A 22,116-nucleotide genomic window follows, 5' to 3' on the forward strand; every position below is an offset into this window, starting at 1 on the left:
TTACGCGGGCTCAAAGCGGACGGCGGCCACGGGGGCGGGGTCAGAACTCGGGCGGCGGATCCCAACGCGGCTTTTTGGAGGCCGCTGCTGAGCAGCGCCCCGGCGGGGCCGAGCAGGTACATGCGACAGCGTGGGGCGTCTCGGGCAGGACCAGGCGGGGGGCAGAGGCCTACTGGGGACCACAGGGGGTACTGGGGGTCTTAGCCAGCTCTGCGCTTCCTCCGGTGGGCCGGAGCCCCTACCCCCGCCCCCGCCTTCCTGCGGCAAAGCCGGCTGCGGCGGGGCTGATTGGCGCCTGCGCCGCTCCCTACTCCCCGAATTCGGCCAGTGCATGGGGCCCGGGCGGGAGAAACTGAGTCACGTCGGAATGGTAGCAGGCCTGTGTGGGAGGCACCACCCCCACTGAGCTCCAGGATGAATCTCCTTCCTGGCCACGCTTTGGAGTCCCAGCCCCCACCAGCCTCCGCAGGGGCCGCGCCCCCGCGCAGTCCCCCCCAGCGCCCAGGGGTCCCGCCCTGGCTCCCAGCAGCTTCGACTGGTCCTGGAATGGCTAGGACCCGCTCCAGCTGCCTCCCTCCCCACCCCTCCCCCTCGCGTCCCGAGCCCCCGTGTGCTCCCTCCGCTGGCTCTCCGCATAGTGTCAGCTTACACGCCTTATATAGTCCGAGCAGGCTCCAGTCGAGGCCTGCCTGCCGGGACCTGGGGGCGGGGGAGAGGAGCGCCGGCCCCGGAATGGCCTTGCCGTCCAGTCCGAGGCTCAAGGTTGGCTTAGGAGGAGGCCGTGCCAAATTAGCCCTGCGGTCCACTCCTGGATGAGAGGAACCTCAAGACTGGATGCGGGCTCCCCTCACCCTCCCAGTTCCTTAGGGAAGGGGGGTTGCCCCTGTCTTTCCAAAGTGAGGTCTTCCAGCTAGTAGCCCAGCCAAACCTAACAAGGTGCCCGCCTACCCTCCCCCTGGGTGTGCTCAGCGTCTGCCAGTGCCTGCCTGGCACTAGTCCGAGGCTGGTGTCCCGTGATGGGCCTGCCTGTGCACCCACTATGCATCACTCACCTTTTCTCTCCTCTCAGGAACGGCACCATGGATTCCTTCAAGGTGGTACTAGAGGGGCCAGCACCTTGGGGCTTCCGGCTGCAGGGGGGCAAGGACTTCAATGTGCCCCTCTCCATCTCCCGGGTGAGCCTAGGTTGAGGCAGGGGCTCCCTCAGGAATCTTTGGGTGCTCAGATCTCCAGTGAGTGATGGGAGGAGTCTGAGCAGGAGTGAGCTGAGGCCAGCAGGCCAGGAGGTGTCCAGGTCCAGAGATGTGGGCACCTGCCACAAGGACTCCCAACTAGGCAGATACTAGGAAAGGAGCTCCCACACTTCCACAGCACTGCACTGTACCTGATGCCAGTCCGCGAAGCTCCTGGGGCCACCTTCGAGGCTCAGGGAGATGCCATTTCTGGAGGAGGGGAGCCTGAGGTCTCAAGGAAGGATCTAAGCTGCTTGAGGGAGCAATGCTTGGAGCTGGACCCCAGGCAGGGCACTCTGACTGCAGGATCTCACTTCATCCTCATTGCCACCCAAGGAATAGCAACTCTCAACCTGTTTATCCAGTTGAGATAACTTGGAGAGGTAAAGGGGCTCCTTCAGCGATTCCATGGCAAAGCAGGGATTGGAATTCAGGCACAGGGGTGGCCTGCGGTTTTCGTGGATGGGTGGGGCGCCTCTCCCCAGGCCTATGTGAGGACCTATATCCCAGCCACTGGTCCCATTCAGGATGCAGTGGCCTTTGACCCCAAGCAGGGGTTGGGACGGGGCTCTAGGGCTGTGACTTCAGCTCCCAAGAGCCTGTTCTGGTGGGGGCGGAGCTGGGGGCTGGCTCCTCCCTATGGCAGGGGGATTGCCTTATAAGCCCAAGAATGCAGCCCCATGCTGGGATGGCCAACTGGTGGCTGGAGTGTGCAGAGCTGGAAAAAAGCTGGCCTAGGCCTGGACCCCTGAACCCCATGAGTGGGCCCCTCAGCTGATCACCACCAGGCTGTGGCTCCAGCTGTGGGGTCAGTTGTGGGACACAGAACGAACTGCCTGCCCTGAGAGCACGAGGCCAGCCCTTGGGTTGGTGTCTCTGACTGTGGCCTGGGGGTCAGGAGGGGGTGGGGACTTCCTGTCACCATATCCGCTTGTCCAGAGAGGCCCACCCAGGCTCCTGGTGGGCAGGCAGCTATTGGCAGGAAACCCAGGGCAAGCACAGCCTGGAGGGGGCCAGAGGGCCCAGCTAGAGGGGGCCCCAAGGCAGAGTCTGTCAGAGTTGGGCTTGGTGGCCAGGGCAGGCAGGCAGTCACTGTTCCCAGGGACCCTTCCACAGGGTTCCCTGGAAGCTCCCCTACCAGCAAGGTAGCTAAGGGCAGTGGTGTCCCTACCACATACACCCACCCCATACTCAAGCCTTGCCAGCCCTGGAAACCTACCCTATACTCCCCTCCCTGGGAAAGTGCTGGCCAATGTGGCTGGTGCCTTGGCTGACCTCTGCGCCTCAGTTTCTTCATTGGTGGGGATGGGCAACAAAGTAGCCTAAGGGATGGACTTTCAAATGTGGCCTGTTGGGGGCACTCTGAGCCCAGGCTCCCTTGTCAGCAGCCCCAGCATGTGGGTGGGGCCACTAGCTGAGCCCATCCCTGGAGTTGGACCTAGGCCCTGGTGGGTGGGTGTGTGAGGTGGTCTTTTCTGAGCTGGGCTGGCACCCTTTCTCTCCCCTGACCCCAGCATGGAGGGGGGCAGGGAGGGGCTAGGGCTGGCTGTAGGCCCGGGCCTGGGAGATGAGGTAATGTCTGGGACTTGGGGGTTGGGCTGCTCAGTGGAGCCCTCAGGCTGACTCACCCCCTACTCCATGCAGTGTCCAGCCCCCTGGCTTTTCCCTTCCTTGGTCCCTTGGGCCCTCTTGCTTCTCTCTCCAGACACACCCTGCCCCCCCTGCCCCCCCCTTCTGCTTCTGTCTCCCCCTCTCTGATCATTCCCCTATCCCTCCTGTGCTTCCTGTCCTCCTCACTCCAGAGAAGGAAGTAGTCCCCAGCTCCCCATCCCCTCTCTGGGAGCCAACTGCTCCTGCTCAACCTGAGACCCCCACCTCAAGCTTAGCCCACACCTCCCAGGAGCCAGCCAGTGTGGGTAGGGAGTGGCCAGACCAGGTTTCCCGTCTACTGACTCACCACAACCTTGAGTAAGTCACTTCCTTGCAAGGGCGTCACTTCCCCATGCCCATTATAAGGGGTTGGATTGGACTAGAGGTAAGATAGGGGATCCAAGCCCTAAACCCAGCTAGGAGGTCAGGGGGTCTTTCCAGCCAGAGGGCTGACCTCTGAGTTGGGCCCCAGCTCTCAGCAGAGATGGCCTGGTAGGGTGGGGCCTTAGGGCCAGGGTCCTGGCCTTGTCTCTTGAGTTGCTAGCTGGGCGACTTGAAGCAAGTTACTTAATCTCTCTGTTTTTCCATGTGTAAAATAGGTATATTCCCAGACTCTACTCCACAGGGTTGTTGAAGGATTCAGTGTGTGGCAGTACTAGGTACTCAATAAATGTAAGCTGCTGTTATCCTTTAGCAGGTGAAGAAAGGGCCACCCAGCTGTCTTACCCTTCTAACTTCCCAAGCATGAAATAGAGCCATCAAACCCAGGTCTCCCTTCTTGCCCTAGTGCCATTACTCTCTGCATATGGTCCCTCTGCCATCTCTCTGGAACCCCTTACCTCCTCTCTCCCTACCTCAACTGAGTCTGAGCATCAGCCTACCTGATGAGCCTCATGGGGCCACAGGCAGCCTGTACCCCTCAAATCTCACAATGTGAATCTGCCTCCCAGCACTTCCCCCCAAGCCTGCTCAATGCCAGGCCCCTTGCCAGATGGCCAGGCAGCCCTGTGGGCTTAGACGTATGAACAGCAGTGCTACTCCTGCCTGTGTTGCTGCCACTAGGCTAGAGGGATGGGAGGGCCCAGTTGGGTTCTTCAGGGTCACCTCTATCTGGACCCTGGCAAATACCCCACCCCGGGCCTTAAAACTGCTGTTGGTTCCTCCTAATCTCAAGGCCAAATCCTGGTTCCTTCCAGCATTTGAGGCCTTCATAAATAGCTGGACTCTCTCACACCAGAGGCAGCCCATCCCACTCTCCCTTCGCCAAAGCCCACCACTTCCCAGAGGTCATCCTGATAGTTTCAGCTCATACTAGTGGTGACCATTCCTTCCAGCCTACTATTGCTCCTCATTTGCCATGGGAACCAGGGATTCACAACTCAGAGCCTGAAGGATTGGGGGGAGAGGGTGATGTGGCAGTTGAGGGCTTGGGGTGACATCCATATTTATTTACAACCTATGAAGCCCCAGCTGACATTTTGGACCCCATTCAGTCACTCTGATCACTGGGAACCTAGAGGTGATGGGGCCTATTCCTGGCGCTCAAAGTGTTCCGGTAGATCCCTGCAGTTGGCCCCAGGACAGGGTGCTAGGAGTGTAAGAGGTCAATGAGAGCACCCAACAGTGCTCAGGGAGGTACTTGCCACACGCACAAGCCAGAGGGCATGTCTAGTGGGTGGAATGGCCTGGGCGAGAGGCCAGCAGGGGCCTCAAGGCTGCGGCTGGAGCTGAGAAGCTTGGGTTTTAGCCTGAAGGTGGCTGCTTGTTGATGTCAGCAGTTTCTGGACTGTGGGGAGGGTCCCTGGAGGTGAACGAATAACTAAGCAGGGTGATTGGGGCGATGGTGAAGCTCAGGTGAGCCCCACCCCTTTCCAGATGGCTTTAGTATGCAGCAGCTGCCCAGAAATATGTTGAATGAAGCGGCCTCTGGGTTCTGCAAGTGGAGCAGCTAAGGAAAGGCAGGGTTGGCTGCTGTTGGCCTGAGTTTGGCCTGCAGAGCCTTGGGCCTCCATGATCCTCTGTCTCTCCATAGCTCACTCCTGGAGGTAAAGCTGCGCAGGCCGGCGTGGCCGTGGGCGACTGGGTGCTGAGTATCGATGGCGAGAATGCGGGGGGCCTCACACACATCGAAGCCCAGAACAAGATCCGTGCCTGCGGGGAGCGCCTCAGCCTGGGTCTCAGCAGGTATGCGGGCGCTGAGCAGGCCTGGCAGGTGGGCACGCCATTGGGGCTGCCCATCAACACCCCTTTCCCTTCTCTTCTAGGGCCCAGCCGCCTCAGAGCAAACCGCAGAAGGTATGTGAGGGGCTTGGGACATCTGGGCGGCAGGCGGGGTGGGATTGGACGTCCGGGCTGACCTGCCCTCCCTGGTGCAGCCTTGGTACCCCCATCCCTGGCCGGGAATAGAGGGTGGAGGCCAGCTGGGGAGTCTGGGGACTGGGAGTTGGGCCGGGGGCTGCCGCACGGTCAGGGTACCACGCGTATCTGCCTGTCTGTCCGTCTGCCTGTCTGCCTCCCGCCGGCCTGTGCTGCAAGCTGCACTAGTCCGCCCTCGCCCTCGGGCCGCGTGGGCGGAGATCATCGCTCCCAAATGGGCCCCTTGAAACCCGAGTCGCCCCTTCCCCGTAGCCTCAGGCCAGATGTGTGGGGGTGGGGCTGGAGCGCCGCAGTCCTCTCCAGTCCTCTCTGCGCCAGGGGGGCACCCCACTCTAGCCAGGTCCCCGCCCCTGCCCTCCCTGCCCGCTCTGTCTCCGCCCAGGCCCTGGCCTCCGCCGCGGACCCCCCGCGGTACACCTTTGCACCCAGCGCCTCCCTCAACAAGACGGCCCGGCCCTTCGGGGCCCCCCAGCCCGCTGACAGCGCCCCGCAGCAGAATGGGTACGTGCACCCTGCCCGCCCACACCCCTCCTGCCCGCCCACCGCCCACGCCATCTGTCCACAGCCCCACGCCCGCCCGCTGCCCCGCTGCCCGCTGCCCGCTGCTGCTCAGTCTGCGCTGCGCCCCAGCCCGGGCCGGAACCGTGCGGCAGCGACCCCTGGCGGCCAGGGCGGGGACTGCAGGCACAGGGCCCCTCCGAGGGTGTGGCTCCTGCCTGGGCACTGTCCTTCTGGAGGCTCTGAACGAGGCAGCGCCCCCTCGCTGGTGGCCTGGGGTTGGGGTTTAGTGTCGGGTCGTCTGAGCCCTAGACAGTGCAGCCTTGCCTCAAGCTATTCTGATCCCTTGCCATCTTTCTTCCTCCCCTTGTCTATTTCTTTGTCCCTTTATCTGTCCATGTGTCTATTTCCTTCACAGGTGCAGACCCCTGACAAGTCAGTGAGCCCCCTCTGCCTGTCCCTCTCTTTCTTCCTTTTGGCACTCTGGGTGGTGGCCCCTTCCCACCCTGGCTGCCCTCTTCTCACCTTGATTGCCCTCCTCCCCTCTCACTTACCTATCCAACCTCCCACCCAGCAGGGCCCTGGCCTTGCCCTTCCCCACTCTGCCATCACTATAGCCCACATGTACCAAATCTGGGAAGGGGCTGCCCCCGCTGCCCACCCCAGCATGAGGTTCTGAGCCACACCCTCCCCACAGACAGCCGCTCCGACTGCTGGTCCCAGACGCCAGCAAGCAGCGGCTGATGGAGGACACGGAGGACTGGCGGCCAAGGCCTGGGACAGGCCAGTCCCGTTCCTTCCGCATTCTCGCCCACCTCACGGGCACCGAGTTCAGTAAGTGCCATCCCAGGGCAGGGCAGACTCTCTTCCTGGCCCCCAACCTGGGCCTGGGCTTAGCTGGAGCCTGCTCCAGCACCCCGTGACCCTCTGCCAGGGCTCAGGGCTGGGGTGGCCTTCTGTCTGCTCTTGGTCAATTCCTGCCTCTGCCCTCTCAGTGCAAGACCCGGATGAGGAGCATCTGAAGAAATCAAGGTAACAGGACGAGCTCCAGCCCCTCTTTCTCACTTCCTGCCTCTCCCATTCCACCCACCACCCTGTGTCTGCCCCTGGCCGTCCCTAGCCAGGCTTCTCCATTCTCCTTCCTTTCTTCAGTCCTCCCTCCCTTCCTCCCTTCCTCCCTTCCTCCCTTCCATCTCTCCTTCCTTCCACTTTCTCCTCCTTCTCTCTCTGCTCCTCAGGGAAAAGTATGTCCTGGAGCTGCAGAGCCCACGCTACACCCGCCTCCGGGACTGGCACCACCAGCGCTCTGCCCACGTGCTCAACGTGCAGTCGTAGCCTGGCCCTCGCCAGCCGGCTGCCCTCTCTGCCTCTCTCTTTCTGTTCCTCCTCCCAGGGCACCCCCCCTTGGTGCCTCCAGCTTCTGCCTACCTCACCCCTCCCTTTCCTGCCCCTGGACTGAGCCTCCTACTGGCCTGGCCTCGGCTGCCCTCCTGGCACAGGGCCTGGCTCCATCTGACACTGTCTTCACTCTTTGCCCTATGGTACTGCTGTCTGCCAGGTCTGTGCTGGCTTAGGCATGAAAATAAACATGCTCGGCCCTGCTTTTTCTGCCTCTGTCTTCTATCTTTGTGGGCTTGGTTTGCATTTGGGGTAAAGGGGTGTTAGCTGGATAAGATCCAGTATGGGCCCTGCCAGTCTGGGTCTCAGTGGGTGGGGGTACCCAGCAAAGGGGGCCCTGCCATCAGAAAGAGACCCAAGAGTTGCCCCAGAAGTGAGAGCCCTGCTCCACCTCCCAGCCCTGTGCCACAGACCAGCCAGCTGGAACCTGGCTAGGAGAAGCTGCCCTACCCATCCCTACCCCAGTGGGACCTGGAGTCCAATCCAGCAGCTCTCATGCACCCACGCATCTCCCATGGGGCCAGCAGGACCAAGGTTGGGGGGTGGAGCCATGCCAGGAGCCTCAGCCGTGCAGGGCCTTGAATGGCAGATCTTACAGCCAGGTGCCCAGGACAGAAGCCCCAGCCCCAGCTTCAGCTACACCCCAGGAACCCTGGCCTGGTGAGAGAGAGTGGGCTCGGGCCTGGGGAAGGGTGGGTAGCCTCCAGAGGCATGGGGGTGGGCCCCTCCAAGCTGCCCCGGGGTCTCCCCACTGTCCTGTGGCGTCCCTGGACACCCCCCTGGAGTCACTTTCCTGGCCTTGGCAGGCCCTACCACCCCCAGCCCCACCAGCCGCCCGCCCTGGGCTGTGGACCCTGCGTTCGCTGAGCGCTACGCCCCGGACAAGACCAGCACGGTGCTGACCCGGCACACCCAGCCAGCCACACCCACGCCCATGCAGAACCGCACCTCCATTGTGCAGGCTGCCGCTGGAGGGGGCCCTGGAGGCAGCGGTGGCAGCAATGGCAAGACTCCCGTGTGCCACCAGTGCCACAAGGTCATCCGGTGGGTGGCCCTGTTCCTTTCCTACCATGGTCTTTCCTGATCTCAAGTTCAACCCTGGTGTCTTTCTGATCTCTGCTCCCCCATCTATCTCCCCACTCATCTCAACCGCGCCTGCGGGAGGATGAGGATTCGGTTCCCTATTGGAGTGAGGGTAGGGACCTGGGCTGGTTCCTCAGATTCTGAATCCCGCATTCCTTACCCGCAGCCCACCCGTCATTAGCCTCTGTTCAGCATTTGCCCTGGTGAAATGGAGGAAGTGCCAATGACACAGCCAAGCGGCAGCCCTAGATTCGCTGCTCTCTGGGCAAGGAAGGGCCTCCCCTTCCCAGCCCCTCTGCCTCTCTCCTTCCTGCTTGCTTGGTCTCTCTCTGCTAAGCCTCTGAAGTCCCTCCCTCTCTGCGCTGCTCCCCGGGGCCTGGCAGAGTCACACAGCCCCCCAGAATCAGTGTGACAGTGTGCCTTCCTAGTTCTCATCCCAGGCCCTTCACTGCTCTAGATTCCTGTCAGCTCTTAGGCTCTGTGAAGCACCCCTTCCTTCAGACATCGCCATTTATCTGGGACCTGCAGGGCCCTCCCCAGGCCAGATGGAACAGGCAAGCAGGACAGGGTGGGCACCAGGCTCAGCTCAAGTGCCCACTGGTCTTCAGGGCTCATGGGCACTCCAGGCCTCCTGCCCCCCCAGGGCACCAATTCCTTGGGTTCAACTTATTAGGCCTAAATCAGCAGCTCTCACCCAGTGTAACCTTCCTCCCTTTTCCAACACTGCCCCTCTCCCTCATCTCCTGTCATCAAAACAGTGCAGCTTTGTCTCTCTTGCTGTGTGACTTTGGTCAAGTCACCTCCCAAGCCTGTTTCTACCCTATTTGGAGATGGAGAGAATGAACTTTCCCTGCAAGGCTTCATAGTAGGTGTTGGGTAAACCCCGTGGGGTTCTGGCCAGGAGCCCCAACTTCGTTTGCATCCATTCCCGCTCACTGCCCTTGCCTCCTGCCAGGGGCCGCTACCTGGTGGCACTGGGCCACGCGTACCACCCCGAGGAGTTTGTGTGCAGTCAGTGTGGGAAGGTCCTGGAAGAGGGTGGCTTCTTCGAGGAAAAGGGCGCCATCTTCTGCCCGCCCTGCTATGACGTGCGCTATGCACCCAGCTGTGCCAAATGCAAGAAGAAGATCACTGGCGTGAGTGGGGCTGGCGGGTGGCTGGGAAGGCAAGTCTGACCCTTGAGTGTTGAGTGTTGTTGAGCAACTCCTGAGCCTGGGAGCTCTCCCTGCAGGAGCCTATTGGAACCTTACCAGCCTAACAGTCGGGCTGCTATATTGATCTTACTTTTCATTAATCAGGATCCTCTTAACAAATGACCTAAATCTACTCAAAAGGGCTCAAGCAAGAGAGCGTTGGCGCAAATAATCAGAAAGGCTGAGGGGTGCTAACTTCAGGCCCAGCTGAATGCGTATCCCGAGGTCATCAGGAGTCTTTCTACTGCTTGCCTCTGGTTTCATCTTTGTTGGCTTCGTTCCCAGCATGCTTTTCCCTAGAAAGCGGCAAAGATGGTGCCACAGTGGCTCCAGGGTTACATCTCCCCAGGTTAGCACCACAAAGTGAAAGAGCATCTCTGTGCCAGTTGATGTATCAAGAGTCCCCGTGCTGATGCCCATTGGCCTGGCTTGCTTCACATGCCCATCTCCGAACCAAGCCGCGTGACTCTAATTGGCCAGGCCTGGGTGACACCCCCTCCTGGAGTGGGGTCTGGTGGCCTTGCCTGAACCACAGGACTGGTTCCTTGAAAATAAAACCAGGATGACATTACCCAAAGAAGGGAGGTAAGTGCTAGTCAGGCCAAAACAAGAGATGGCTGCTGTGTGGGGATTGCATTCAGCTTCGGTAATAGAAAACCCCACTACAGAGGCTGAAACAGAAGGAGTAATATTTACTTCAATCACAAGAATTCCAGGGGTGGAATAGCAGCTCAAGGATGCCTTCAGGCTTTTCCTCTTTTTAAGTTCTGAAATCCTTAGCATGTAGATCTTTGTCCTCAAGTGTATTGTATCATGGTTGCCAGATAAATGGTTGGGTCAGATGCTTTCTTTTAATGAGGTTTTGCCTTTTGACTCTGGAAGAAAAACCAGGAACTTGCATCTTTATCTCAGTTGTTGGAATTGTTATCCTGTGAGCACCTGGGCCATGGGGGAAGCTGGCAAATCCAGTATTTTAGCTTCTGTCCCCTGTAAGAGAGAAAGGCAAAAGAGAAGGGGGTTGTGACAGGCTTTTGGGAGGCTAATGCACAGTGTCTGCCGCCCCTAGTACATATGAAAACGGAAACTCTGAAAGATGACTTGATGGGCTTGAAGGACACAGGACTATTGATTTGCAAAGCCAGAAATTTAGGCTCAAAAACTTGTGATTCAAAATCCTATTCTTCCCGCTGAGGCTAAATATGCAGTATAGCCTGACCTGGTCTCCTGCAGGGCAACCTAGCTGCCACCCAGAGCTGGGCTTGGGACTTGGGTCAGCACATGTCATGGGTTAAGAGTGATGCACTATCTACCTTCTCCCATTCGTTCTCTTTACTGAGTGTGGGCAGTATGCCCCACGCTAGGGGCACCTCGTGAAGAGACAGGTGTGGCCCTGCCCCCAGGAGCGCACACAGAGGAAGGGGACTCTGAGGGTGTCAGGGGCTGAGCAACCTGAGGAAAGGGGAGCATAACAGGCAGGGTGACAAGTTGAGGGGGTTTCAGTTGTACCTGTATGGAAACTGAAGTCCAGAGAGAGGCAGAAATTGCCCAGGGCTGCAGAGCATGAGGGCCGAACCAGAGCAGCCCCAGGCACTGCTGACTTTCAGCTTGGGCTCTTCTTGCCACTCATGCTTCTCCCCATTTCTGGATTCATAGGCAGAGCTTCCAGATGTGGCTAGAGAGCTCTGTAGTGATGGTCATGTTAGTGACGATTACCTTGACCGCAAGTGATAGAAAAAATAATGGCGGCTATCACTCACCTAAGAAAGTCCAGAGGTGGGCAATCTGGGACTTGTAGGCAGATCCAGGCTCCTGTATCTTGTTTCTCGGACATTCTCAACATTGGCTTACTTACCACTCGTAGTCCAAGATGCCACTTGAGCTTCAGGCAAAATTTCCACGTTCCAACCAGCAGGATGTTGGAATGAGAAGAAGGGGTGGAAGGCTCTTGGGAGCCATCTTTAGAAGATGCTGCCACCCAACCCTTCCACTTCCATCCCATTGCCCAGAACTCAATCACATGACCACACTGAGCTGCAAGGGAGGCCGGGAAATATAGTCTGGTATAGCTATGTGCCCAGCAAAAAATGGGGGCTCCATCAGTAGACTGGAAGGGAAGAAAGGACATTATCACAGTCTTGTCTTGTGGGTCATTTACTATGTGTAAGCATCCAGCTAATCATACTACGAAGTCAGTTGGATTATTCTCATCTTACAGATGAGGAAATTTTGCCCAAGATCACAGTAATTTCTCCACCAGCCTAGGCCATACCCTGTTGGACTGTTCTAGCAGAACGGGCTGGATCCCAGGACCTTTCCTAAGCTGGCATCTGGGTTCGTTTCCCACAGATCAAGGCCCTTCTGTTCGCTGATGGCCCTGCCTGTGTTGCACGGCACTCTTGTCCCTCCCTGCCACAGTTTTGGGTGGGCAGGGTTATCACCCAGGCCGCAGATGAGGGGGCAAGGCTCACAGAGCCTGACTGGCTCCTGGGTCCTAGAGTAAGCCCAGAGTAAGGTGGCAAGCCCTGCTCCTGCCCCAGCCCAGGCCAGTGGTTCCACAGTGTGGCCCAGGGGCCCTCAGCTTCCCCTCTTGCAGGGACTCCAGGGCCTGACAGACCCCAGGAAGCTCCTACCTCACCCTCCCATGGGGCAGGAAGCTAACCTTCCCAATTTACCACACGCTTTGGGCTCTGCTTGTGCCTGGTGTTTGGGACTATGCCTGCTCTCGGAGCTCAGAGTGGAGCATGGGGAGAGAAACACAGGACAGTCAGGTTGTTTCAGCAGAGTTGGAGGGGACACATTAGAGGGGACCTGTCCCCTGGTCTGGGGACCCTCTGGAACACTATGTTCTCAAGGCTCACCACTCACCACCAGTCCCCCTCACTCTGTGCTCCAGCCACATGGGCTTCTCCATTTTGCCAGTGTGTTGTTCCCTTCACCACAGGGCCTTTGCACAGGCTGTCCTCTGCTAGGAATACTCTTTAGCACTCTCTTTACCTCATTTCTTCTCATCCGGGACTCAAATAGCACTTCCTCAGGGGCACTTTCTCTGATACCCACCCTCCCCACCAGCCCAGGCTCCCCACTGTTTGCTCACTACCTTCCAGTCCTGTTGTCCCATCTCTTCCCCAGGGTGAACTTCATGGATTGGGGCCAGGGCGGTTTTGCTCACGCATTATGCTGTGCCCCGTATATAGGAAGTGGTCAATTAAGACTTGAAGGAGTGGATGGAAGTGGTCTCTAAGCTGAACTTAAAACATGAGTAGGAATTAGCATGGAGAAGGATCAGGGGAAAGTGTTCCAAGAGGAGGGAAGAGCTGTGTCATAAGGCAACACCCAGGGAGGGTGTGAGATGAGGCGGAAGAGGGGGGCAGGGGCCGTGTTAGAAGTTCAGAGCTGGGGACTGCTGAGGTCAGGTGTGCCTGGCAAGCTTCCCCGGGGCAGGGGGAGACAGCTAGAGGAGGAGAACTGAGCTGCTGGCCCTGGGTCAGCATGGTGGGATGGGAGAGGCAGATAGATTTAGGAAGCTTTGGGCATAAGATAGGGAAAACTGGCTCACGGGTTCTTCTGGATACTGGCAGAGACCTGCCTCCCTGCCCACGCTCCCACTGGGCCCAGCTCTGGGCTCCCTATGCTCCTGCCAAGACCCTGTTCTGTGGGCTCACAGCCAAGTTCCTTCCCCCAACCCTTTGTCTTATCCTTGCAAAGAGGCAACACCAGGCAGTGGGAAGAGCCAGCTTTGTAGCGAGCCAGACTTGGGCTCAAAACACATTTCCACCATCTATTGGCTGTATGACCTGGGGCAAGTCACTTTCTCTGGGCCTCACTAAAATGGGGGTGGCAGTAACTTCCTGCTTAGGGTGGTTGAGAGGTATATGTGAGATGTGACAAATTTTTTTTTTTTTGGTCACTCCACACGGCTTGTGGGATTTTAGTTCCCTGACCAGGGATCGAACCTGGGCCCTCAGCAGTGAGAGCATGGAGTCCTAACCACTGGACTGCCAGGAATTCCCATGACAGATTTTATAGAGGTCACACGGGCCAGCTGAGAGCTAGGTGCTTCCCACACTTATGTCTTACTTGGTCCACACTGTTTCATTTTTAAATTAATAGCCAACATTGAAAAACTGGATTTGACTTTAACACCTAGATTTCCACCTGAGCCTTCCAGGCATTCCTAAATGAAGTGGTCAGCACCACCCCTGCAGGGAGAACAGGTTCTCTCCCACAGCACAGTCCCCACCTGGCCCTGGCAGGCACTGGGTCTGGGACCCCTGGCTTCAGATGTGGGACCATCTTTATAACACCGCTGCAAAGCTGGGATTAGGCTCTCAGTTCAGAAGGGAAGGAGCCAAATGTCAAGAGAAGGTAAAGCTGTTGGGCAAGCCATGCAGCTAAGGTCTGGCTGAACCCAAAGATCTGATCCCCCCTCCGAGCTCCACACTGCCTTCTGCCTGCTCCAGATAGGAATGCTGCTGTCCTGGTTGGCCCGAGGGTCCCAGCCCCAGGGAGAGCTCAGCCCACCAGCAGCCTCTGCTTTGGCAGGCCTCCAGTGGAGCAGGTTAACTCAACTCACGAGCACTTGTGGTGCATACCCATGGACCAGGCACTGTTGGGATATACCTGCTAACAGAACAGTTGGTATTTCATGCCCTCCTGGACCTTACACTGGATCAGGAAGAAGGGGGTGGGGAGCAGACAATAAGCATTAGACAAAATAGGTAAATTACCTGGTAGTATGTTAGTGTGGAAAAAAGGAAAGCGCTATTGGGAGTGTAGCTCTGGGAAGGCGGGTTGGCCTATGAACTGGTGGTGTCAGAGTGGGCCTCGTGGAGAAGGTGACCTTTGAGCAGAAACTTGAAGGAGGTGAGGGGTAAGCCTTGCAGGTATCTGGTGCAGAGCAGTCCAGGTAGAGGGGACAGCTGGTGTGAAGCCCCAAGACGGTGTGTCTGGTGTGTCAGCCATGGATGAGAGGCCGTGTGGGGAGAGCAGAGGGACAGAGGCCAGACTTGCTGGCCTCTGGGCCCTTCCCAGGGCTTTGGCTTTTGCTCAGAGAAATGTGGACTAGGTAGGAATTGGAGCAGAGAAGGATGTGACCTGGCACAGGTTGATATCAGTCTGTAGGGGCAGAGGAAGGAGCACAGAAGCCAGTTTCATGCAGTCATCCAGGTCAGAGGTGCCCAAGGCTCACATCTCACATCACGGAGGCTGTGAGAAGTGGTCAGAATCTGGACGCATCTTGAAGGTGGACCCAGCAGGATTTCCTGGTGGACCTGAAGTGAGGTGTGGGAGAAAGCAGGGAATTTGGCCCATGCGGATGGAGTTGCCATCAACTGACATGGAGACAGCTGTGGGAATGCGAGAGGTTTGGGGTACAGAGATTGGGAGCTGAGCTTTAGACATGGCATGGTGGACAGCCACGGGGAGACCTCAGGGCTGGAGAGAGAAAGTAGCAGCAATGCGTGTGCAGACGTAACATTTACCCTGAAAGAAAGAGGACCCAAGCCTGCTTTCCTGTGCCCCCGGCTCTGGAGAGGAGGGTGCTGAGCTGCCAAGTGACTGTCGCTTCCTCCCAGGAGATCATGCATGCCCTGAAGATGACCTGGCACGTGCATTGCTTCACCTGTGCGGCCTGCAAGACACCCATTCGGAACAGGGCCTTCTATATGGAGGAAGGAGCCCCCTACTGCGAGCGAGGTATGGGGTGGAACAGGCAAGGAGGCGGGGCTGGGTGAGGGGGCGGGGTGCGGGCAGGGGAGAACCCAGGGTCCCCTTCCTCTCTGTGTGTCTCCAGACTATGAGAAGATGTTTGGCACAAAATGCCGAGGCTGTGACTTCAAGATCGATGCCGGGGACCGCTTCCTGGAGGCGCTGGGCTTCAGCTGGCACGATACGTGCTTCGTGTGCGCGGTGAGTGCCCCTCCTCCGACTCAGGCTCCGCCCCCAGAGCCCTGTGTTCTTCACCACCCTCCCTCCCACCCCTGCCTCTGGGATTCCTAAGTGGTTGGGAAGGGGCCTCTCTTGCCACCTCCAACCCCATGTAACTGGACCTTGGCTGTTCCCAGATATGTCAGATCAACCTGGAAGGAAAGACTTTCTACTCCAAGAAGGACAAGCCCCTTTGCAAGAGCCACGCCTTCTCCCACGTGTGAGCCCCTCCCACCCACTGCTGCCCACCCCGCCCTGTCCAGCTGGAGGGGTTGCTGGTTCTGGAGTCATCACCCCAGATTTCTGGGTAGGGGCAGCAAAAGTTGCCCAACCCCGACTCTTGGCCTGAGCCTGCGGTTCCCTGAGCCCCTGCCCACCCGCTTCACCTCCCCCCACTCCCTCCACCACCTCTGCACACTGGTGCTGGCCACACCGGCCCCTCTTCACATACAGTGCCACAATAAACCTGTATCCAGCTGTGTCCGGTGTGCACTTCCCCCTACGCATCAAGAAAGGTGGGATCTGAGGCACGTAGCAGGGTGGAGATTAAGTTTTCCAGGGCTTACCATCCTGGTGGTCCTGTGATGGGGACATGGAGGACTCTCAGTCAGCAGGAGGAGGCAAAGGGGAATCGCATGTGCTGGGCCCAGGACCCGCAGAAGTGGGGGGCGCCTGGGCTGGCCTGGCGTGGAGGTCAGAGAAGAGGAGTTGAGGGGCATCCTCAGGGATGGGACATGGAAAACAGTACGCCAGAGTGAGGGCCTAGAGGGACCGCTGCCATCTGTATGCTGCAGGCAAAGAAGGTGGGGCTGGAGAGGGCAGCCCTCCGGTCCTGGGAAGCCACAAGTGCCAGGACAAGGAGCCAGGACTGCTTCCTGAGGACAAGGTGGCGGTGGGGAGGTCAGGGCACAGAAGTGTTCAGATCTGTGTTGTAGAAAAAGCCCCGAGAGCCGTGAGTGGGGTGAACAGAAGGAGAGAGACTGGGAGGAGGGGCAGGACTCAGGGGAAGAGAGGAGCAACAAGCCAAAAGGCAGAGATGGGATCCAGTGACAGGTCCCAGGGAGCCCAGAGTGGAGACCTGGGATGAGAGGTGAGGAGAGGAAGGAAGGCAGGTCTGCTAGACATCTGGAGTATACCAGTCATTCCTCACATCGTCTTACATGATCCTCCCAGCAACACTGTGAGGTGCCTGCAGTTATTCTCATTTTATAGATGAAAGCTTAGGAGACCTGACCAAAGTTGCACAGCTGCTGAGCCATGAGCCAGACTAGAAGGCAGGTACGAAGCTGGCTGCACTGTCCTGGGACTGGCCGGCACTGAGTGCCATGCTCCAGGGATGTTCCTTCGGAAGCTTACTTCTGCCTGCTACCTCAAAACCTGGAGGCTATGGTGGTGGCCCCATCTTTCCCTGGGGTCTCTTGCTTCCCACTGGTGCCCTCCACTACCCCAGGGGGACTGTCATTTCTCCTGTTCCAAGTTTGGACTGGAGAGGGACTGAGGAAAGGCCCCAAACTAGGCCAAGACAATTCAGTGTGCCCATGGCCACCTGTCCTCCAGGGCTCCCTTGGCATGAGGAACCTCAGCACATCTAAAGTTGTTGGCATTCTCAACAGGTGCTTGGGCCTGTCCTCTTTAAGAGAAGAGACGGGCCTCTCTGTTGTGTTCTCTCGAGGACCCCTGGAGCATGAGTGCAGGGCTTCCTGTGTTATTGGGTTGGCCAAAAAGTTCATTCGGGTTTTTCCAATTTCATGTCGTCTTTCCAGAGCCTAGAACAACAGTACCTAGCACATGGTGGATGCCCAGTGAATGTTTGTTGAATGACTGAATGAGGTGCCTATGGGACATTTAGGAGACCAATTCAGGGAGCAGCAGAAGATTCAAGTCTAGATTCACCTTGGATTCAATTTGGGAGTGAGTTTGGGGCAGTTATCATAGATACTTGTCTTTGATGCCCAGAGAGGGGCCCAGGCAGGTCACATCAGGAGCAAGGCAGGTAGGATGTGGTTTTCTTTCAACATAGTTCTCCCTGGCTTATTTTTTTTAAAAGAATTTCTTGTTGCCTTTTTAAAAATATTTATTTTATTTATTTATTTTATTTATTTTTTTGGCTGTGTCGGGTCTTTAGTTGAGGCATGCGGGGTCTTCATTGAGGCGTGCGGGATCTTTCATTGCGGCGTGGGCTCTTCGTTGTGGCACGCGGGCTTCTCTCTAGTTGTGGCGTGCAGGTTTTCTCTCTCTAGTTGTGGCACGCGGGCTCCAGGGCGCGTGGGGGGCACACGGGCTCTCTCGTTGAGGCACGTGAGCTCAGTAGTTGTGGCACTCAGGCTAAGTTGCCCCGTGGCATGTGGGATTTTAGTTCCCTGACCAGGGATCGAACCCACGTCCCCTGCATTGGAAGGCGGATTCTTTACCACTGGACCACCAGGGAAGTCCCTAGACATCCTTGGCATATTAAATGCAGAGTATCTTTCACTTCCACAAAGAAATATACTCTCTCCCACTTCTCTTGAACCATGAAGCTCTCTCAGTCCATCCTTGGTTTCCATGGAGAGGGGTGGATGGTGAGTGCTGCTGGAAGCCGTCTGTGGGGGGCCTCTGGGGGCAGCCGTGTGGGAATGCTGAGCTGTAGCCAGATCTGCCAGTTTACCAACAGCGTCCGGAGATTCAGACTTCTATGTGAAATTTGGTTTTTCAATGTTGGCAACTAAGTTAAATTTTTAAAAATCCTATTAAAAAAAAATAAACGTGGACCAAATCCAGTGTGAGGATGGCCAGGGCCGCAGCATAGAGAAGACATGAGAGATGGGGGAGTAGAGACATCACAGCACTGGGCAGAGAAAGCAGAAGGAGCCGCCAGAAGTGGAGGATCACAGCCTCCGGGCGGGGCAGGAGTGTTTCCAGAAGTCGCCAAGAGTGTCAACCAGGCAGGTAAGGCTGAGGAGTCCCCATGGCCTTTTGCAACTGGGTGACTTCCGATGCCAGGGTTGGAAGATCAAGGGGGAGGGTGTAGAGAGTGTGTAGATGAGAGTGTAGACGACTGTCTTAAGAGGCTTGGCTGTGGTGGGCCCAGAGGACCACTAGCCATCGTGGTCAGCTGAGTAGCCAAGAGGGGTGGAGGAGGCAGCTTGGAGGCTCCTGCCAGGGGAAGGTGGTTGAAGAAATTAGAGGGCCGATGTAAAGGGAGAGTAGAGCAAAGAGCAGAGAGCTGAGGACTGAATCTCAGGAAAGCAGAGCTGGTCTGGATGGAAGTATAAACAAGCATGGGCACCTGCTCTGAACAGCCACCTCTCTCTCTGCCGGAACCACAGAGCAATCTCTTAGATGTCATTTAATCATCAAAACATGCTTAAGAGAGATGTCATGAAAGGCATGTTTCAGATGAGGGACCTGAGGCTCAGAGAGGGAAAGTGACCTTCCAGAGCCACCCAGCCTGAATGGCCCGGGTCTGCTGCTCCATGGATCAAAGGCCAAGGTGCTCCCCACTGCACGTCCAAGCAGCCGCCCTCCCCAACACAGAACTGCAGGGATCACGGTGTTCTCAAGCTTGGGTGTGAGGCTATGCAGGTGGAGGCCAAGGGTACTGGGAAATGTCTTTGTACCGGGCATGGGAGGCCATTAGCTCCCTTGGAGAGTGCAGTCCCCCCAGCCGAGGGGGCAGAGCCGTTGGAGGGGGGCTGAGTGGGCAGCTGGAGAGACAGCAGGCCAGGGAGGGGCATTTCCCAGCTCTGAGCAGCTTGAGCTCATTTGAAGTCAGCAGGGAGACAGGCGGTGGAGTACAGGGTACACAGGCAGGAACTGATGATTCTGGTGCTGCCTTCTTGGTGCTGGGCCCCAGCTGGGCCTTGGAACACTCACAGGGTACACAGGGTCCTGCTATAGAAAGGGAGCTGAGGCTAGGGGCTAAAGGGCCCTGCCCCATGGCACACAGGGGGCAGCAGCCGGGGCTGGGATTCGAACCTGAGTTGGCCTGAGTTCAAAGCCAAACCTGAGAGTGGAGGAAGGGCTCCTCCCCAACTGGGACCTAAAGTGGGGCAGGGTAGGGCGTGCGGGGGTGACCCTAGGGTTCCAGGAGCTATGGTGGGGCAAGAAGAAGCTTGCTGGGAGCCTGCGGAGAACTCAGGAGGCTGGGGTCAGCCCTGGGAGATTGTGCAGTGGGGTCACTACAGAGTGGCCAGGGAGAGTCCCAAGACCAGCCTAGGTTCTCCCGCTCAGGGCCCGGGGGCAGTAGAAGGTTAACTCAGCTTTCACCCATGTCCCTTGCCACTGACAAAAATGACTACTACTTGGAGACTAGGTCAACTAGGAAGGACTCTCAGCCGCATTTCAAACTAGTTTAAGCAAAAACAGGGATAGCCCAATGATTATAAAGAGACACGTTATTAAGAGGACTTAATGCTGGAATTATTTACCTTCTTTCTCTCTTTTCTGTACTTCTATGTTTGCCTGTCAAAGAAAAAAAAAAAAAAAAAACAGGGATAATTTGTCTCGTTTAACTTAAAAGGTTAATGGCTTCAGACATGGCAGGATCCACTACCCATGGATGTATATCAGGAGTCTCTGAGCCCCCGGGTGCGCTCTCCGCACCCCCCACCCCCAGATCTCCCCCTACCTCCATTTCTCAGTTCTGCTTTTCTCAGTGCTGGCTTTATTCTCAGGCAACTCTCCCCATTATCAGCAAAGATGCCCCTCAGCCAGCTCCAGGCCCACATCCAGTGGGGCCAGCTCAGGGCTGGCTCCCATTGGACTGACTTGGGTCATGTGTCCATTCCTGAAGCAGTCACTGGTTCTGACCCACTGGCCTGAATCACATGCTCCCCTCTGGAGCCTGCAGTGGAAAATCAACTAGAAGACAGGCAGGGATGCCTGACCATGGACGTCCACTGCACTGGGCAGACATCCTGCTCTCCACGCCTAGGATCCCTGCCCCCTGACTCCTTCCCTAGACCCCACAGCTGTAGCCTCAGGAGCTACTACCAAATTCCAGGCCAGCCCCTGGATGCAAAAATGGGGGTGCTAGAAGGGGAAGCAGGGAGGGTGTGTGCTATGCTGATGTGATACAGGACAGACTGGGGTTCCCATACAGATTTTGCCACTCACCAGCTGTGTGTTACAGGGAGAGTAACTGCCCCTCTCTGAACCTCGGTTTTCCCAGCTGTGAAATAGTAATAATGGCCAACGCGTCAATAGCACCTACTATGTGCAGTTGCCATTTTAAGCATTTTCTAGATACTTTTAAAAAATCCTCAAACAGGGTCTTCCCTGGTGGTGCAGTGGTTGAGAATCCGCCTGCCAACGCAGGGGACATGGGTTTGAGCCCTGGTCTGGGACGATCCCACATGCCACGGAGGCAACTAAGCCCATGCGCCACAACTACTGAGCCTGCGCTCTGGAGCCCGCGAGCCACAGCTACTGAGCCTGTGTGCCGCAACTACTGAAGCTCGCACGCCTAGAGCCCGTGTTCCACAAGGAGAGAAGCCACCGCAATGAGAAGACCGTGCACTGCAACGAAGAGTAGCCCCCCCCCACCCCCACCCCCCGCTCACCGCAACTAGGGAAAGCCCACGCGCAGCCAAAAATAAATAAATAAAATAAACAAATTTACTTAAAAAAAAAAACTCCTCAAACAGACTCTATGAGGTGGGTACCATCATTATCATCCCCATTTTATAGTGAGACAAGAAAGGCCAAGCAGAGTCTAAAGTCACACGGTAGTCTGTGCAGCTCAGGAGCAGAGCTAAGTGATGAAAGTGGCTGGCCCCATGCCAGGGGCAAGACCTGGAAAGTGCTGGGAGCATTGTAATGATGAGGGGGCAAATTTTGAAGGTGTGCTTGGTAGGAACTTGCAGAGGGAGGGTGAGGGCAGAGAAGGCTCCACCAGCTGGTGCTGAAAAAGTCCTGAAACCTACATGTCAGCCTTGAAGCCTTCTCTGAGAGGTGTGGGGGAGCGCAGAGCAGGAAGGTGGGCGTGGAAGGGCGGGGCTGCAAGGAGGAAGGGGAAGGGGTTCTCGCTTCCTAAGCCTTCATCCAGTCACATCTTATCCTCACAACATGTTATCAAAGAGGAAACTCAGAGAGGGAAAGCATTTTACTCAAGGTCACACAGCGAGTGACCAACTTCTGGATCTGAATCCTCCCTCTTTCTTGGCTTTTCCACTCTGGGGACCCAGAAGCCATTGGACTAGGCTCCCAGTGCTGAGGGGGGGAGGGGCAGGGAGGAGCTCGAGATCTAGGAGTGGGAGAGACTTGAAGGGTGATCAGTGCTGGGAGTGGTAGACATGAAAGCCTGGTGGGAGGGCCTCCAAGGAGGCACCCAGCACCCACCCACCAAGGCTGAGCGTGTGGGTTTCAGGGGCAGCAGGTAGCTGATGGGAGGCAGATTTGCAGAAGAGGTAGTGATCATTGGTCACCCTGCTCCCACCGGTTGAGGAAACTGAGGACTACAACAGGGCCACTGAATTTGGCAATTTAGTGGTCTCTGGTGACCTTGGTCAGAGCAGTGCCAGGGAAATGCGGGAAGGAGACAGACTACCGGATGTACAAATTATAGGATGATAATGATGTGGAGGGGTGAAGGGTAGGCTCCAGGGTGTGTGAGCAGGGAAACTTCTTGCTCCCCTGGAAATAGAGAAAACTGGGCATGGGGCATATGGGGACTCTCTGTACTATCTTTGTAATTTTTCTGTGAATTTCAAACTGTTCTAAAATTAAGTTTGTTTAAAAATATAGATGGCAAAGAGGTAAGAGTGGGTGTGGCTGGAGTT

General features: G+C 57.0%; 1 protein-coding gene across 7 annotated transcripts; it reads left to right on the forward strand.

Moving 5' to 3' along the window:
- Positions 1–11: 11 nt before the first annotated feature.
- PDLIM7 (PDZ and LIM domain 7) lies at positions 12–15,836 on the forward strand. Of its 7 annotated transcripts, XM_082453551.1 has the most exons (14): positions 12–116; positions 1,070–1,175; positions 4,915–5,066; positions 5,147–5,177; positions 5,641–5,759; positions 6,175–6,195; positions 6,454–6,590; positions 6,752–6,788; positions 7,753–7,814; positions 7,961–8,198; positions 9,193–9,373; positions 15,004–15,124; positions 15,222–15,337; positions 15,493–15,836. In XM_082453551.1, exons 2-14 carry the CDS (start codon positions 1,080–1,082, stop codon positions 15,577–15,579), a joined length of 1,398 nt encoding a protein of 465 aa, XP_082309677.1. In that variant the 5' UTR covers positions 12–116; positions 1,070–1,079; the 3' UTR covers positions 15,580–15,836. The 7 variants fall into 7 exon arrangements, with proteins under 7 accessions (XP_082309677.1, XP_082309678.1, XP_082309679.1 ...); XM_082453552.1 differs by lacking the exon at positions 6,175–6,195; XM_082453553.1 differs by lacking the exon at positions 5,641–5,759 and having other exon boundaries at positions 6,175–6,191.
- The last annotated feature ends 6,280 nt before the right edge of the window (positions 15,837–22,116 follow it).

The sequence above is a fragment of the Balaenoptera physalus genome (genome assembly GCF_965194825.1).
Source record: "Balaenoptera physalus genome assembly, chromosome: 3".
Lineage (NCBI taxonomy): Eukaryota > Metazoa > Chordata > Mammalia > Artiodactyla > Balaenopteridae > Balaenoptera > Balaenoptera physalus.